The sequence below is a fragment of the Apteryx rowi genome, unplaced genomic scaffold, assembly GCF_003343035.1.
Source record: "Apteryx rowi isolate R43461 unplaced genomic scaffold, aptRow1 scaffold_307, whole genome shotgun sequence".
NCBI lineage: Eukaryota > Metazoa > Chordata > Aves > Apterygiformes > Apterygidae > Apteryx > Apteryx rowi.
In genome coordinates this window covers 235,915-249,507 of record NW_020449497.1, presented here as the reverse complement: position 1 = coordinate 249,507, position 13,593 = coordinate 235,915, and the positions used below count along the sequence as shown (strand labels likewise).

General features: G+C 38.5%; 3 protein-coding genes across 29 annotated transcripts in view; 1 reads left to right on the top strand and 2 right to left on the bottom strand.

Moving 5' to 3' along the window:
• Nucleotides 1-13,593, top strand: part of NF1 (neurofibromin 1) — a 110,693-nt gene that overhangs the window by 57,639 nt on the left and 39,461 nt on the right. The gene's annotated exons all lie outside the window — the stretch shown is intronic.
• OMG (oligodendrocyte myelin glycoprotein) lies at nucleotides 6,109-7,655 on the bottom strand. The gene has a single exon (XM_026070245.1). It carries the CDS (start codon nucleotides 7,559-7,561, stop codon nucleotides 6,242-6,244), a length of 1,320 nt encoding a protein of 439 aa, XP_025926030.1. The 5' UTR covers nucleotides 7,562-7,655; the 3' UTR covers nucleotides 6,109-6,241.
• Nucleotides 10,133-12,928, bottom strand: EVI2B (ecotropic viral integration site 2B). 7 transcript variants are annotated; one of them, XM_026070250.1, is made up of 4 exons: nucleotides 12,731-12,928; nucleotides 12,518-12,577; nucleotides 11,740-11,897; nucleotides 10,133-11,439 (listed from the first exon to the last, which is right to left on the bottom strand). In XM_026070250.1, exon 4 carries the CDS (start codon nucleotides 11,406-11,408, stop codon nucleotides 10,563-10,565), a length of 846 nt encoding a protein of 281 aa, XP_025926035.1. In that variant the 5' UTR covers nucleotides 11,409-11,439; nucleotides 11,740-11,897; nucleotides 12,518-12,577; nucleotides 12,731-12,928; the 3' UTR covers nucleotides 10,133-10,562. The 7 variants fall into 7 exon arrangements, with proteins under 7 accessions (XP_025926035.1, XP_025926031.1, XP_025926034.1 ...); XM_026070246.1 differs by having other exon boundaries at nucleotides 11,740-11,926; nucleotides 12,518-12,928; XM_026070249.1 differs by having other exon boundaries at nucleotides 12,518-12,928.

Genomic DNA, 13,593 nt, shown 5'->3' with positions numbered 1-13,593 from the left:
GAACACATGAAAAGGAGGCAAAAGAGAGTGGAAGCCTTAAACAGTTGTTCAGAGTTGTTTCTTGTTTACTGAAGATGATGCTGCCTAAAGTTGATGTAGAATAGCTGTGTAAGATACCTATAAATATTTCTGGGGTCTCCCTATAGTTAGAGAAACATGCGGTTCTCACAGAGTCAGACACTGATATCCAGAGAAAGGCTGGGGAATAGATTAACCACTCTTTTGGCCCTAATTGTTTACATCCAAGAGTAAGAAACAAATTCAAGAATGAAGTTGGTGATATGTTGACAAAAATATATAATCTCTCATTGAAATGGGTTACAGTAGCATTCACTTTAAAATATATGTACTACTTACTACCTGTCATGAGTCAAGCATACTGTCAGCTAAAAGAACTGACCACGACTGGGAGGATATATGGAAATGTGCTGGAATAAAATTGCACCTTTCCCCAGGAAGCACTGAAGTGTAGGGTTGGAGTTTTTTATTCAGTGATCTCTCTGACAGACTTTGGAAAGTAGTAAAAATAGTATCATTTCTTAAATGGAGAAAATTGACCTACCTTTCTAACTTTGCTGTAAATTGGTACTCTGCACCGTGTTTTGTCAGCGGAGCCTCCGTGACTCCGAACGCTGAAGTTCAGCGCCTCCTCCCTTGGGTACGAGGAGCTGCACGTTTACGTGGGGTAAGAGAACAGGAAAATTAACTTATGCTCTTAATTCGTCCTGTGCTTTGCCTCCTGGTAACCGGCTGATGTAGCCAGACCATGAGAGTGATGATAGCTATTGCTTATGAGACTTAACCCTGCAGAATATCAAATCAAGTACAGCTGAATTTACTTTTCATGTATAAGGGCTACTGATGAGAACTATGAGATTTTATGGCCAATGTCTTTGCACCATTTATTTGCAGATCATTCAGCTTTTTCTGCTTGCTTCCTTTTCTGGGAAAGTACACAATATTTAGCATCATTAAATACTGGTTGTGCTTTTAGGTGTGTGATGTTTCTTGGACAAAGCTGTCAACTCAGAATGTGAATACACAGATGTTTGCAAGTAAACCTGACAGGTCTGGGCAAGTCAGTAATGGGTCCGAATAAAGCTAATATAATAAAGCAGGAAGCCACTTGTTTATTGTGTCAGTAGCTCTTGACTGTAACTGTAGTGTCTTAGTCTTGCTCTGTCATGGATGTATATTGGAATTTGGCTATGAAACTTGTCCACAAGAGGCAGAATTTGCCTGTTGAGACAGTAAGTATATTTGTTAGTTAAATTTCAATTTCTATGTCTAAGCTGAAAAAGGGGGAGAACATTAAATAGAAAATACTGCCAAATACTTTTTAATTATCAGCTTACTAGTAGCTGATCACACACTGACATAAYGCAACTTTAGAAGAAAATGATAAAGACAAATATTTCTTCATCTTCTGACTTGCCCAAAATAGCTCATTTCATSTTTCTGAACTTTCTTGGTTTAAGTAGTAGCTGTTCAGGCAGTATAAAATTCCTAGAATATTAACTCTTTAATTCCACATATGTCACTACTATGTATTTAATTCCCTTTATGTCACTATAAAAATTTAAAATGTCTATTCTCTGTGTAACTCTGCATTTCTAATTGTTTTCCTTGGGGAAGTAGTATGGATAGCTGTGACCTTTTATTTAGTAACTGATGCTTAAAAATTGTTGAATTCAGCAGAAAGGAGTGGATGACTGAAAAAGAATAAGAAAGCTTGAACATCAGTTACCAGTGCAAAAGGATCCTTTGTTGTAACTGGCCACCTGAAAGAAGTTTGGGGACAAGCGTTTGGGAAGGTTTGCTGTGCAGCATGATTTCCTAATGCTGCGTTGTTATCCCTATGTCCCATCCCCGCYGCTACCCCAGCTGGAGGGTTCCAAAGTTGGCAAGCTGTCGGTACACTGTGGAAGCGTAGCCTTGGAGTAAGGAAAGGACTATAAACAAGACTGAGCCCCAAAAACACCTCTGATCTCTTATGGTGCTGGACAGTTCTTGAGTCTTACAGGGATAGGAAATATTTTCCTTAGTGATGTGATACTGAACTCTATGTAAATTCTAAAATTCTAGTCATTGACCAAGTTACCTGGCAACTTAATCTGAAAAGTTGCCTTAAATGAAATAACCTTATAAACTATATGCCAAGGATTTTGGATGAACGCAAACCTCAGTTCCTCAAAGGAAGGTGAAAAATCACACCTAAACCATAGTGACCGTGGTACAAGTCAGATACGCGCTCCTCCTTTCCATGGAGTGGGAGTAAGGGACAGATTTCTCTATATTTTATCCAGATAGAGGATACTTGACTAAAATGTAGTTGCACTTTGACATAAGCCCTGTTACTCGTTCAAATATCACTTCCCTTTACCTCCCTTTTGTTAGTTAATTTCTCTGCAGTAATTATGTAATTCTCAACTTTCTTCCATGAGGCTCCTTTTTCAAACCTCACAGCTTGGCCTGTTTTCTGGGATGATATTCTGACATCTTTTCTGCTAAAAGGAGCATGCCAAAGTGGTGYTTATTTGGGGTATCTGCCTTGTGGTTCAGAGCCAGATACGCTTTTTTAAGCTGTGCAATGTGAAAAGACTGTTTGGATTGGAGCTGCCAGTATGTTTGAGGGCTTGCAGCAGGTTGGGTTTTTATTTCTAGTTTGAGATCTAGTTGCTAGGGCATCGTTGAGTCATTTTACTGATGTATCTGGATCAGTTTATATCCTCCTTGTGTTGTGAAATTTAATCTTCTCCGTCATTTCTCTCTGCATTTTGTTTCCTGGGCAACAACCTGACTTTCAAAGCCAGTTTTCTTCCTTCCTTAATCCCTGCTYTCTTATGAAGATGATCAATAAGTCAATAAATATTGACCTTGAAATACTGCCATTAAGTTTTAAAGGTAATATCCCAAACAAATTAATAGGAAACACGGGAATTCAAACCTCTGAGTTATTGCTTCAGGCCACAGCTACCCCTGCAGCAATTATAACCTTTCAAAAACAAACATATTTCTATTACAAGGTATGCTATACCTTTTTGGGGTAAGCAATTAATATATACAAGGTAGCACCATTTAAAAAAAAAAAAAAAGATTATGCTGAAGTGTTACATAGGTATTTTGGAAGRAAGAATTTCTCTGAGGACAGATCTCCACCAGCATGTTTGTTTTAAACAAACTGATTCTGTAGTGTTCACATCCATGCCCATCAGTTTTATTTCAGTTTGACTGCACTGTTGCCAAGCAACTATAGTACATGACTCCTACGTTTGCCTGCCTACTCACTGCTCAGTTAGCAACTCATTGGTATTGAAGAAAAATACCAGGAAAGCTGCTTTCCTGAGAGCAGTCTGCCTGGGAAGCCCTCTAGCTTCCACCTCCCATGGGCAAGCTCGGGACAGAGCACAGCCCTCCGTGCGAGAGGCAGTGCCACCTTGCTTTTTGGTTCCTAACCTCCCAGTCACGTCTTCGTCTCCTGCTGGTGAGTATGTACTCACAGTCTATCATGGATGTGCAGTTGGAAAACCCCAGAAACCCATTTCCACTTCCAGGCTTTTATCAGCACACTTAAGACTTTGAAGTCCAGGTAGCAAGTCATCCAGTATGGGAAGTTGCAATTTGTCCTGAACGACTTCTGAAAACCAGGATTTTTTGTAGGTAGCATTCACTGTTCTCTGAATAGTCTCATTGTAAGGGAAACATACTCAGAGCATGTAGAGCTGATTCCATGAAGGGTCTTTTTTGCATCCAGTTTGATTTGGCATCGTGTACTGTGTTGTTCAGCAAAGGTACATGTAGTATTTCACATAACTCCCTCAAGGTGCTTTAGTCCTAGCACCTCATTTAGTGATCTCTGTCTTACCTTGCAACTAAGCTGCTCAAAACTGTGTAGGATAAAACTGTATGAATGAGATAATTCTAGGAAATACCTAATTCTGAAAATGATGAGTAGGCTGGTACTGTTTTATAATGAGTTAATGCTTAGCAAATACATTGACTGTCCAAAGAGACCCAAGCAGGCAGTGGCATTTTTTTAGTACTGATCCTAGTTGGTGGAATTTACCAGTTCATGTCAGATTACTTAACCTGGGAAAATAGATGGAGCCTGTGCAAGTGGGCATCTTTCAGACAACAGGTAGCCCCTTTCTATAACGAGGCACTTCCACAGGCCAGTGAAGGTACCRTGTATGTGTTGCTTATGGTCTAGGTTGTCTAAACTTTGACTTGGATAACTAGTACTTGTCTACCTAAAGTGCCTTTTTATTTATTTATTTATTTTAGAGAGAGTGCCCGAGAGAGCTACTTCTTTTGTAGTGGGTAGACGTATGCTTTAGGTGTTTGCAAGTCCTAAAGGGTAGGAAGGATAGGTTCTATGTTGCCATGATCTCATCAGTTTATTAATAAACAATATTAGAAAAAATTTGAGCATCAAGTTAATATAATTTGATTATGCAATAATATTTTCCCATAAGATATGAAGATTAGCCAAATACTGTTTTAATATACAAACCTATCTTAAACAGGTATCTATTCAGTGATGTTACCTCTCCCCAAGAGTATATGGTAGCTAGGCATATTTGAAATGAAGCACTACCACTAATTTGGTTCAATACAAACTTAACTTTATTTTTACTTAAATGCCAATGAAATAACTGTACAAATTCATTGTGTAACATTTACTTTCCTGTTAGAAATTAAAATACATTTCTGGTTATAGAAATATTGTTCACAATTGGAAAGTTGTGATTTCTCTGATACCAGTGGTTGTAAATGGTCGACAGCCCTCATTGACACCTAGGAGAAATAGGTAGAGGACTCCAGTCTCAGTAGTGAGGTTTCCTGGGTTTTGTAGCACCTTCATGCTACAACAACTGGAAATTAAATGGCCTGAAATGAATGGAAAACGTTTAATAAAGGTTTGTAATATTAGGTGAATAATTCTTAATTTTTTCAATGAACTTGTTCTTCAGTTTTCATTTCATGCTGTTTGCAAAACTTTACCTGTAGTATATCAAGTACCTTTGCCACATAATTTAGATTATTGTGCTAGAGTGGACAGAACCACGCGTGCAACTATTTCTACTCATTGATGGTGCAGATATCAAGGAAAATAGCATTCATGCTCATCCTTTTAAGACAATGATTTGGGCATGTTCAATGCCATGGACTGAGTTAATTTTTTAAATCACAAGGCCAGTTCAAGGATTGTTTAAATGACAGCTTGTCAACTGATTACATAATTGACTTATGTTACATAATTTGCATTACAAATTGGCTGATATTTCATTTTACTGTTCAAAAAGTAGTAGTTTGATACATTCTGGCGAAGTTGTGATATTCTTTTAACTATAATGAAATAATTATTACAGATTTTTGGAGTAACTTGAAATAAATTTAAGACGCTTCACTTCATTAATTTGTGTAGATAAGCTCTGTGTTGTCCAAGAGCGTCATGGCATTGAACATCTTGTGTTCTTCTCTACTTTTATCTTTTTTTGAAGTATGAAGAGCGAGAAATAACTTGCCTGCAGCCTCCAAGTCAAGACAGAGCAAAAAGAGAAATCAGCCCCTATCACTTTCCCTATGCCAAAGTTAGACCATGTTGTCTTCTCTATCTATCCCCTCCTAGTGGACACCATGGCATTGTCATATTTAATTTCTAAATTCAAAACTGTTGTTCTTCATATTTAAAATACCTAATACATATGAAGCAAACATAGATATACATGCTAGCCATTTTCCCAGGAATAACTTCTGGTTAGTGAAACAGTTAGGTTCAGTTTTTTTTATTTTTTTCCCTTCCTTTTGCATGTCATCATAACTTAACAAAGGATCTGTACTATTATATTACAAGAATTGCTGGTTGGCAAGTCAAGCAAAACAATGCAGATATGATACAGGCCTTCTGTTTTTTCCAGATGTTTAATGACAAAACCATACATAAAGTCAGTACTTAAAATTCTGATGTTTTATTCTGTGCAAGTAAAATTAAAAATTTAAATACAAAATAAGCACACTTTTAAAAACAAAATCATAGGTTAGTTTTACTTGATTAAGACATATTAAAATAAGTAGCAGCTTAGTATCAAGACATTAGTGTGCACTTCTTTAAGAACTGTTATTCTCTTTAGATCAAAGTCAGAACTTTGAATTTCTTGTATTTTGATTCATTATTTGACCTGGGTGTCTTTACTCCAGCTACGTATCACAGGAATAAACTTCACGAGACTACAAGCCCTTAGCCAATAAACATGACCACTGCATTAAGCATTATAACATAAAACAAATATACCTCACAGGTACTTGCTTTGGAGGGCACATGAGTATTCAAAATATTTGTAGTGGATTCCTCTTTCCTTAGGGTAGCGGTTGTGCTTTGAGGCATTTTAGAGTAGTTTGTTGGCATTCCACTGGTAATGCTCAGAGTCATAGGAGTAGTGGATGATCCTGTGGAGCGAGCCATGCTTGAGTTCGCCTCGGTCGAATCTTTAATGTAGATCGTGTGTGTGGCCGCTGCTTCATGCGAGCTCACTTTCCCCGTGGTCAGATCTTCTGGATAGAGGAGTAGCGGTCGGTCTGTGCTTGTAAACAGTACCGTTTGGCTTAAGGTTGCAGTTAAAGTAACTTCCTTAGCTTTGAATTGTTTATGCATTTTTGTCATTTTGCTTGGTTCGGTCGCCATCGGAGTAGTAGTCTTGTCTGCTGCCTTCATTCCTTTGATCATGAAGCTTGGCCCCGTGACTGTGGGAGCAGCCGCAGTTGGCGTGGCGTTCATCCAGAGCACCGTCTCGTTAGCGCAGGGAGCCCCGACGACGTTGGCGCCTGTTCCCTGCACCCATTTGAGCAAATAAGGGATATTCTGTTTGTCACTGCAGGACCACGGGTTGTTGTATAGTGTTACTACTTGTAGCTGAAGGAGTTGATCAAAAGCTTTGTCGGGAATGTACGTGAACTTGTTGTTGTGCAGGTAAAGGCTGGTAAGGTGCTGTAGTCTCACCAGCGTTCCCGGAAGTATCTGTGACAGGAAGTTATTGGATAGATCCACCGTCTCTATGTTGTAGGGCATGTTGGTCGGCACTGTCCAAAGTTTGTTGCTACTGAGGTTGAGAAACTTGAGGCTGCTCAGCGTGTTGTTGATCAGAACAGCTCTTTCCACCATGTTCCTGGAAACGTCAAGCACTTTAAGATTCCACTGGTAAGCTGTGTCAAGTTTCTGAAGAACTTTAATATTGTTGTTTATGGCATATAATTCCCATAATGACTTGGGCAGATGAGCAGGAACGTTCTTGAGCCAATTATTTGAAATATCGAGGGTCCTCAAATTGGCAAACCTGGTCAGCTGATGATCAAGATCTATAAACTGGTTAAAGGACAGATTTAAATATGTAATGTTGTCTTGAAGTCCATGTGGCAGTATGGTTAAGTTTCTGCCTGAACAGTCCACATTCCTGTTGTTTCCTGAGCATGTACAGTTAGAAGGACAAATACCCAGAACAGTGGGTACGAAAAACAGAAGGGCCAGCAGGCAGGTAGATGTTTTCAGTATCTGGTGTTCCATTGTTGCCTGAAAATAAATATACCAAAATGACACCCTTTAAATCCATATAATGTATTTTATTTATTTTTAAGGGTTGTCTTTGCACTGACTACTTGCAGGAGAAATTAAGTTAAAATATCAATAAACCCCTTTGTGGCATAGTCCTTTTTATAATTGTTCAAGAGAGACTTTACAAAGCATCCCTTCATAGACTGTCATGTTGTCTGGCAGAATGAGACTTGTTTTTTCATCTCCCTTTCCCCCTCGAGCTCAAATGAGGGCTTTCTTCCGAAAATGCAAGTCTCTTCCAAATGTTATACAATGTCTGCTTCTTGTTTTTAGTGATTTCAAGCCTATATTATATTTGGAATAATGTGTTCTTTTATACCGGATGAAAAAATGGCTGTCAACTGGATCTGCTTTACAAATCTCTGCAGTAATGTAGCAGTCCCCCCCATACATGCACGCTATTTGCTTAAATAGAAGTGGTTAAAATACATCTTAAATTGTTAAGAATTTTGAAACCCAAATTCCATTCTCATGCCAGCATACACATTATTTTGTCTTATTAGAGTGTTAATTACATTCTCAAAGCTGGTAACACATGTTTGAAAGCTGAATTAATGTTAGTAAGAAATCTCTGACACTGCAGCAAATTTCTGGTGCAAGCATCTGTCATCAACTAATAATTTTGATCTTATTGCTGTTTCTGGTTTTGTAGTAGGTTTTTGTGATTAAAAACAAAAACGTAAACTTACCGTAGTCTCTTCTGCAATATCAGTACATCATTTCTATGAAAGATTTGAGCTTAGAGGTCGTCTTGTTCTAGAGAGTAGCTACAGTTGCTGTCTGTGGATTGTGCTTGCCTCTTCAGCTGCATCGTATTGCTGCTAGCTGGGGCTCTGCAACCACCTGATCTGCACTACATCGAAGGACTGCAGAGCTGTCGTTGGTGCTGACTCAAATTTATGGCAAGGAGTGCATATTCAATAAAATAGTTGGATTTTGTAATTTGAATTAGTTAACTTCTCTGCACATTTTTATAGATATGTTACTGCATCAAAATACAGCATGTAAGTTTGCCTGTGCAATGAGTGTCGAGTGGAATTTCTGTAGGCTATTTTAGCTTAACCTGTGATTCCCTTTAAATGATGCTATATAAAAAGTCATCTAAGTGGTGTTCTTTTTACTTTTATTTAATCCATGCTCTTGTAACAATGGTTAATATTAATTTAGGCTTCCTATCCTGAACCTTCTTAATCTACGCTGCCAGAATATCTTTTTATAATTTAAAAATGTTCAGTTTTCTACTCCTCAGATCAGGCTGTCACTGTATYGTCAGATAAAATACAGCTCAGCTTGTAGGATTTTACAGATTTCTGTAGGAAATCTTTATCTGAATTTCTCCACAGAATATGGTAAGAGTGGGTCTGGTTTATAATGCTGTTAATTTGAATGTGGTATAATGTAACAAGCCTTAGAAAGAAATGCGTTTTTTCAGGTACACACTTTCATACATCTTATATAAATGATAAGAAGAAATTGTAACTATCTTTCCCTATGCCCACTGTATGCACAGCAGCATACAATGCACATGCACAACTTATGGCTTTAATTTTCGGTGSTAATTTAAAGATTTTGAAGTTTATTGCTGTTATATGTGCAAACAAGTGCTCTGTGCAGCATTCACAAATATATTCCCTGCCCCAAAGAGTTCAAAATTACAAACTCTTGGCTGTTTTGCAGAGATGTCATGGAAAGCTAGCTTTGGCATCTAGCAGCTTCTTGCTATGAATCTAGACATTCAAATACTGGTAAAAATACTTTGTTTTTAATTTACCTCTGAAACTACTCTCCAACTGCCCAAAAGTTATCTTACCAAAAGGCATGATTTTAGGCAGGATACAGAGCTTCACTTATACTCAGGGCCAAGACAGGAACCTGTAAAATCCTTAGTCAGACAGCTTGAGTTAAAAGGAATCTAGCCTATAGGCAACATCAATTTAAAGTTTATATTAATAATATTGAGTGCATTCTAAAAGTACTGCTTCAGAGGAAGAAATTAGTAAATGTGCACAGCTACATGTGCCTGGGTGTTCCATAAACTGTTTGTATTTTGTCCACCAAAATCAAAGTACCTAGGTAAAAGAAAGCCTTTTTATATTTGTTCTTTGTATGTTTGGAGCCGTTTCAGCTTTTGAGTGTCCACTATTTATATGACCTTTTTACTTGCGCTATTTCTCTGCATTACCAAAAAATAGTATGAAGTGAGTGGAAATTTTGGCAATGGTGTATTTTTTTGGCAATAAAGGCAATCTCATTGCTATTAATAAAGAAGAACTGATGGCTGTTATGGGGATTTGCTTTAAATACTTGCAATCCATTGTTACCAAGTCATTATCCAGTCATACACGGAAAACAGAGCTTTATCTGAATGATAGACAACATGTATGTGCGCTAAGACGCATACATTTTGTTTTTAATTTGAAGCTTTGGACCTAACCAAATGTTCAGTTGTGCTTTAAGTATACAGGTGACCAATACATCTTTGAATTAGAAAGCTTTATTAAAATTAACTTGTAAAAGACACTCTGAAAAAATGAATTTATTGCATTCAATTATAGTCTAGTAGAACAAACAATTTTAGAAGCTCTGAATACCTCTGAAGCCGTACTCTGCTTCTTGAATGTGTCTTTGTGTGTATATATATGTATATTTATATACACATCTGTATATACAGGCATACACAGGTGTTTATACTGTTTTTGGTAGTCTCTAAAGTCGGGAATCACCAGGTATCTCTAGGTGCCGTGGGCTCCATCCCTGCTGTGTTTCGAAATGCTTCGCTTCAGGCAGAAGCAGGTCGTTTCCTTTGTGAAAGCTGAAGTTGAGAAACGCTGGGGAACTGCCCGTGCTGCGGTCTCGCAGCTCTTGCCTGCGTCAGCTTCTCCTTTACTGAGTTATTTAAAGAATACTCCATTTAAGAGAAATGTGAAGTGTGTTGGAATGCAGTTTTGGCCGTCTACAGAGGATGTTCTGGCGGTGGCGGCTGCGGCTGCGCTTCATCATCCTCTTGAGCAGCTAACTCGGGAGGTGGGGGAAACTGTTCCTGTGTTTCCGAGTGCGATTCCTGGTATTCGCTGAGGCCCAGACCAGGACTCTCAGGTGGTTCCCCGAGCCAGTCGGGTGGGGGTGGCAGGTCAGGGGATTCGGGTGCAGGAGCTGGATGAGGACGCGGGTCACACGCACAGCTTGCTCCTTCTGAGCTGGGTGGCGGAGATGCATCCATACTGGAAACCGAAATACTGGTTACTGCTGCAACAGAGCAGTCTTCTCCTGCCGGAGGCAGCTGGCCGCCTGCGTTGTCTGTAGTGCAGCCGGGAGGTTTCTCTGGTGCACAAGAATCGCCCTGTAAGTGTGCATCTTGCCTGAATTTCCAAGGCAACATAGATAAAATCGATGAACGTTTGCTAGCCTGGTCAGATTCCCCAAAGACATCTAGCATGTCTCCATCTGCAAATGGAGAGCGACCTGCCCAATTTGTATCAACTAGACGTGGCTTTTTGCAGCATTTCCATAGAAGAATTACAATAATAGCAATTATCATACTAATCAAAATTGTGCCAATTAACAGTGCTGCTATCCAGCTTCCATCGGTGGCTTCTGTGGGTGTTTTGAAGATTTGAGGTGTGTGCAAGCTGGGGACAGTTGCTTGCGATTGATGTTTGGGAACTTTGTCTTCCATTGGACTCCTGGTACTGGCATATGCTTTTCCTTCAGTCACGGATACATTTGGAGGTATTTCTGTAGAAAGTGATCTCCAGATTTCTCCACAGAAGAGAACCAGTATTATTTGGTTGCTGGCCATTTTCTCACAGCTTATTTAAATATGTCCTCTCCTACAGCAGCAATAAAATAGAACAAATTAACTTGAATATTAGAGCTGTAAACTGCATTTTTGTATAGTTACGTTTTACTGACCCTCCCCCTGACAATTTTACAGTAATATTATAGTAGTAAAAATAAGATTAAACTCAATTGTTTAAAATTTCACAGCTGTTCCTATTTGTATTAACATCAGGTTTGCTACCAGCTTTACAAATCTCAGGTACATCTACAACATTATTGATCATTAAGGCTTCTACGTAAGTGACATTGTTGGAGAGAACGCCACCTTCCCCCCGCATGCTCCCACTTACCAGGAATGGTCTTAGGAGAGAAATCCAAAGAGTGATTCAAAGTAACTGCTTTTATCAGTCATATAAATAGTTATGCACTTGAAACAAAACACGGAACAGTGTCGCAGCAGTATTGCCGAGGATTGTCGCAGAGTAAAGGAGATCGTCTTCCCTTGCACCTTAAGGTGTGGGGGATCCAAGCAGAGACCTAAATGAAAAGCTCTTTACAGTTCTTTTAAACTTTATTTCCTGTTCTTGCCTCTCTTTTTCAGTTAAGGCTTAGAGCATAATTTTTATAAAGTTTCCAACTTCTGCTGCTGTAATGGAACTGCATTCTAATATTACACTTTTTATAAACAAATTCCTGCACATGGAATAATTTTTTTTGTAATGAAAGAGACTTTGTTCGTGTTAACTTGCTGGAACAGAACAGATTTTTTTTTCCCCTAAGTCTCCACGTATCTCATTATGAGAAAAGTCATGTAAAATATGTCCACTAAGTATTGGGGTTTTTTTTGGTTTTTTTTGCTAGTTTCATGCAGTTTGAGYTACATCATTAATTGCTATAATGCTAGTTATGTGAAACTGTCTCTGGAAAATTGCTAAGCATAAATCTTTGTGGATTTACAAATATGCTAAAAAAATTTCAGATGCAACAATGGAAATGCATATGAGTAGTAAATTAATGCTTATGAGAACATTATGATCTAAACTATGTTAGGTTCATAACAGGTAGAAATGTTTCCATTTCATTTTCTTCTGCTCCCCTCCTTTCAAAATATATTCAAATAATACTCACGTGTAGAGTTTGTGATGGTTCATAGTGGCAACGTCTTAGCAATGAAATGTGTTCAGTATCCTAATACATGGAAGGTACAGATATTCTGCTCGAGCTTTGCACCACAAAGTAGTTGCATACAAAATGCTGTATACAAGTTTTATAATGCAGTTCCATTTCAAAACAAATACTAATACAAATATTAAACCTTTCCGTCTTGAAGTTGCTTCTTACCTGCACATTTATCTTCTAATAATCAAACATTGTATTACCTTTTTTGTTTGAAGCCTAAGGAAGACAGACCGTGTGCTAAAAGTCAAGCGGCTTTAAAATGGCTTGTTTGATGTTGAAGTAGACTTTTTGCAACTAAAGAGGAAGTTTAGCAAAACTTGTTGCAGGAAGTGTCAAGATTAGAGAGGTGACTAAGAATTTTAGCTCAGAGATGGCATGCTTTAAGAACAAACTTTTCAGCACTATTGTTTTTGTAAAACTCAAATATTTAAATGTTTGTGGGTTTTGACCGGCATATGCCAAGCATGTAGAAATTCCTAAATGCCTGTTTGCCTGTCTTTGTTGAAAATAGTTATAGTTGCTTCTATGTAAATCAAATTTTGTAGGTTTTGATTGGATTTGAATCTTACTGATTTAATTTCACTGATGGTTTTGTTGAGATGTCGTGACTATTAGTGGAAAAGCAATCTTAGCTTTGTTATGGTGAGGAAAAGCAACCTTCGCTTTGTTACAGCAGGTCATAGAAAGTTGTCTGATCACAGGATGCCGGCGGGCTGGTGCATCTTCACTTGCCTGGTTGCGTTACAAGGCAGGTAGCTACAGATTGCACCCTTTGCCTGCCCCCTGCGCCTCCTATTATTTTTCTATTTGGGCAACTTTGGTAGCTGCTGCAGCTGTTACTTGGGGCCTATGCTTCTGAGCAGCTCTTTTCCCACCGTCTGTCTTTGTCCATACCTTCTGGTAGCATGACCCAAACCGCTTTCGTTTGTCTAGGCATGTTGCCTGGCAAAAGAAACCTCCACAAATGTGTCTTCACTGCATTTTGCAAGTGTGTCTTGCTGGTGCCAAGTAGCTTTTGTCATGTT

Excerpts from the sequence above, each read along its gene's own strand:
- OMG (XM_026070245.1), bottom strand. The coding sequence starts at position 7,561 with ATGGAACACCAGATACTGAAAACATCTACCTGCCTGCTGGCCCTTCTG.
- EVI2B (XM_026070246.1), bottom strand. The coding sequence starts at position 11,408 with ATGGCCAGCAACCAAATAATACTGGTTCTCTTCTGTGGAGAAATCTGG.